Here is a 3,935-nt window from a genome sequence, read left to right as displayed (position 1 = left end):
CAGGAGTCCCGGGCAGGAGCCAGGCCAGGCCGCGGAGATGGAGAAGAGGTTGGGAGGGAGGAGAGGCAGGACCGGAAGGAGCGAAGGGAGGGAGAGGCCGGCAGAGAGTGGCCTTTAATCCAGGACCCCCTCCCCTCCTCTCGTGCCTCACCCCCCTCCCGATCTCGGGCAGTCTGACGCCCACGGGAGCCACCCACGAGACCTGGCAGAGCGCGGTGCCCACTTCCGCCCCTGGCCCCACCGCTTCCTCCTGCCCGGACACCAACCCCACCCCCCTTTCGGCCACCCTTCCCTCCGTCTCCCAGCCAGTGGGGTAGCGTCGTCGAGTCCCTCTCTGCCTCCCTCTTCCACTTAGGAGGACCCCGGTGACTACCCTGGGCCCACCTGGAGGAGCCAGGGGCTTCGGCTTAGCACCCCTCATTCCACCTGCGCCCTTAATTCCCCCTTGCCATTTACAAACATGACCTGGAACTTTAAGCAAACATCATCAGTCGGGAGGGTTAACTGGAGGGTTTATGGAAGGCCTCGGACTCTGTAATCGCAAGGACCCTACGCGGGAGGACCCCACGCGGGAGGACCCTTAGGGAAGACCTGTGTGTTTATAATAAAGCTTTACGGTTCTAACTTCCTGTTTTAGTAATTTTATAAATACCCCACCGTCCCGGCACACCGGCCACTGGCCTGCCATGTCTGCGTGAGCTGGGTTGCAACCCTTTCTTTTTCCCAAATAAATCCTTTTGGCGACGAAACGTTTAGTCGATATTATTTTTCAGTCGACCCCGCGTAATGTGACAAACTCCCAGGTTCCAGGACTTAGGGCGTGGACAGCTTTGGGGCCATTACGCTGCCCATCGCAATGGGCATGGGGTCCCTACTCAGGGCCGCGCGAGGGCTGGGGTCCTCCCGGGAGGCCGCGGCGGCCAGGGGGCCAGGAGGCCAGGAGTGGGTCATTCTTGGATGCTCCGTGCGGAGCTCGCTCAGCCTGCCCTGCGCCCGCAGCCCCGGCCGGCCCTTTTTCTGAAAAAACGAGCTGAGGCTCCGCGATCTGTCGCATTGCTGGCTTTTCGCCCCCTCTTTCTTCCCGGTCCGACTCCAGACCATCAGCTTCCCGCGCAAACAGATCCTCGGGCCTCCTGTGGGTTGGTCGTTCGAGGATGATTCGTTCATTCGTTCGTTCATTCATTCGTTCGGTTGTTCGTTCCTTCAGCAGGAATTTGTCTGGGCAAGATAATACGATGCTTAAGACTTCGGATCCTGGGGTCCGTCAACCCGGATTCCTTTCCCAGCCGTTCCACTTACCAGACGGCCCAGTGACTTAACCCAGCTCCGTGACTCAGTTTCCCCTCTTGATGCGACGAGGACGGAAACAGCATCGTCCTCCCAGCGCCTTCGGAAGAGCGAATCGAAACGGTGCCCGGAAAGGTCATAGCCCAGGGCCCTGCTCGGAGTCGGTACTTAGTTCCTGCCCCTTGGTGTGGCCTGGACACCTTGCCAGATGTCCTACGTACAGGGAAGGTGACAGCTGCTCCAGCCTGCCGGGCCGAGCGGTAGCCAGAGAAGGGCTTTCTGGGGAAGTGGGCACTGGGTTGGGGTTTTGGGGCGTGCGTAGGAGTTTGCCCGCGGAAGGGCGAGGATAAAGCGAAGCGCCCCAGGATGAGCCGGAGGCCGCGGCAGGCGGGAGTGCGCATGCGTGGTGCTGGTTCTGGGGACCGCCCCCCCCGAGCCTCAGGGAGGGAAGAGGTAAGCGGTGAGGCCGGCGACGTGGGCGGGACCGCAATGGGCGAGGACGCAAGCGAGGGGCGCAGACCTGGGGTGTTGGGGGGACAGCGCCCAAGAGAGCGAGCCAGTCCTTCAGTCTGCAGGCGGGAAACTGAGGCCCATGCTCAGACGCTGCCCAGGGGCCTCTACTGTCCCGCCGCCTCTGGCTCCCACTTCCCCTGTCCACCTGGGAGCCGCGCTGCCCCTCCCGCCCCCCATCCTGAGTCCTCAAGGGGAAACCCGCCACCAGCTCCTGCTCGGACACAGCCTGGAAGACACCTGACCCCGCCACCTGCCGGTGGGCTCAGGACGAGGAGGGAACAGAGTGGGTAAACTGAGGCCCACGGACAGAGCAGGCCCTGAGCGTGGAACCCGCGAGTTCACATCCGGGCCTCTGAGGTCACACGGGCTGGGTCTCTGTCTGCGCTGGTCTCAAGCGAGTGAGTCTCTCCCGAGCCTCAGTTTCCCCACCTGAAAGGGGGAACTGTTAGGAGCAGCCACCTCGTGGGGCTTGGCACAGCAAGGGCCCTGCAGACCTTGATGGGTACGGGGTTCTTGAGGGAACAAGGGACAGCCGGAGGGAGGGGCCTGAGGCCCGACACAGGGCTGGCTCTGGGGGGTGGGCGGGTCTGACATGAGGACAGGAGAGGGGGCTGCAGGGGAGGTGGGGCCAGACCCCGGGGCTCCACCGCAGACTGAAGGGCTGAGACTCTGTCGGGGGGCCTTGGGAAGCTGCGGGAGGCCTACAGGCAGGGCAAGGGTGGGTCGGTGTCCCCGGTCTGGGAGGACGGTGATGCCGTCTCTGGGGGGCCGGGGAAGTTTAGGGGTACGGGCATGGAACGTGCTGACATGGATGCCTGCGGGTCCCCATGAGCCCGTCCAGCCCATGGAGGAGCCTTCGGAGACCCTGCGGCCACCCTCCCCTACAGCCCTGGGCCCTTCAGGCGCAGCCCCTCTGCTTTGCTAGTCCAGGGCCACCTGGCCTGCTCCCTGCTGGAGGTGGCCAGCTGCGGCCTGCTGATCCGAGCTGCAGGGCTCCTGCTGCCTCCCCCTCTGCCGGCTGGACATCTGGTTTGGCCACCAGGCTGCAACTGACGTCGCCTTCACTGACCTCCTGCCACTGACCCTCACCTGGACACGCTCCAACTGGGCCCTGGCTGGAACCTTCTGCCACCTGGACCCTGGCCTCGCCTTCCTGACCTACGCCGGTGGCCGCCTGCTGACCCGTAGGGCCGCCGACCGCTGCGCCTCGCCTCGCCGCTCTGGCCAGCCTGGGCGCAGGGCCACCGCAGTGCCCGCAGGGCGGTCTTCTGGGTTTGGGCTCCTCGTGCTGGTCCTGGGCACACTGGCCCTGTGGGCCCCGGAGAACCAGGCCGCGCCTGGCGGCTGGACGCCTGCCCGGGGGCTGCCCCACCGCTCCTCCGAGCCGGCACCAAGTCAGCTGCTGTTTGGCTTCGGGGTGCCTCTGGGGGTGCTGAGCGCCTGTCACAGCCTCTTGGAGGCCCAGCAGCAGCTGGCAAGGCTGACGGGGTGGCCCCTGCTGCTGAGGGTGCCCTGGGCCTTGGGGCCGTGGTGTGTCTCTGCTGGCTCTCCTTCCACCTGCTGCTTCTGTCGAAGCTGATGGGGATGCGGGAGGCCGGGCGGGACATGGAGGAGGTTTGGGTGCTGCTCAGGCCCCTGGGACTTGCCCTGGTGGGGTCCAGCGGCTGCCTCAACCCTCTGTACGGGGACCAAACCTTTAGGCAGCGGCTGTGCTGGGCCCTCTGGCCCTGCCCGGGAAGGTGGGGGGTGTCTGAGGAGGAGACAGGTGGGGCTGGGCGCTGGGGCTGGAGGCCCTGCCTTCCTTCCAGGACCTGAAGGGAAATTTCTAGGGCTTTGGTGACAGCGCGGGGGAGGGGAAGGGAAGCAGGGGAGGCTCGCCAATCTCTTCCCCCTCTGGAGAATGGAATCCTCTGACACACAGCGAGAGGCAGTGAGCGGAATGGGAGGCCACAGAGAAAAGGGTGTGGAGAGGGGACAGAGGCTCGGGGAGAGGGGAACAGGGACCCGCAGAGAAAGAAGACGGAGCAGAGGGAGAGACAGACACTCAGAGGGGAGATGAGCACGATGCAGATGGGACGGGACAGGGCGCAGAGGCGAGAGACGGGTCAGGCTCCCGGGAGGGACCGAGTGGGAGA

The 3,935-nt window shown here is 65.0% G+C and overlaps 1 protein-coding gene across 1 annotated transcript in view; it reads left to right on the top strand.

The window, feature by feature from the left end:
* The first annotated feature begins 1,686 nt into the window (after positions 1-1,686).
* Positions 1,687-3,935, top strand: part of ACP4 (acid phosphatase 4) — a 13,349-nt gene continuing 11,100 nt past the window's right edge. Inside the window, 2 exon segments of the mRNA XM_023524812.1 lie at positions 1,687-1,740; positions 2,843-3,307. Of these exon segments, the coding sequence (XP_023380580.1) occupies positions 1,687-1,740; positions 2,843-3,307 (519 nt within the window).

This window comes from Pteropus vampyrus, unplaced genomic scaffold (genome assembly GCF_000151845.1).
Source record: "Pteropus vampyrus isolate Shadow unplaced genomic scaffold, Pvam_2.0 Scaffold494, whole genome shotgun sequence".
Taxonomy (NCBI): Eukaryota; Metazoa; Chordata; class Mammalia; order Chiroptera; family Pteropodidae; genus Pteropus; species Pteropus vampyrus.
This window is presented reverse-complemented; position numbering and strand designations above follow the sequence as displayed.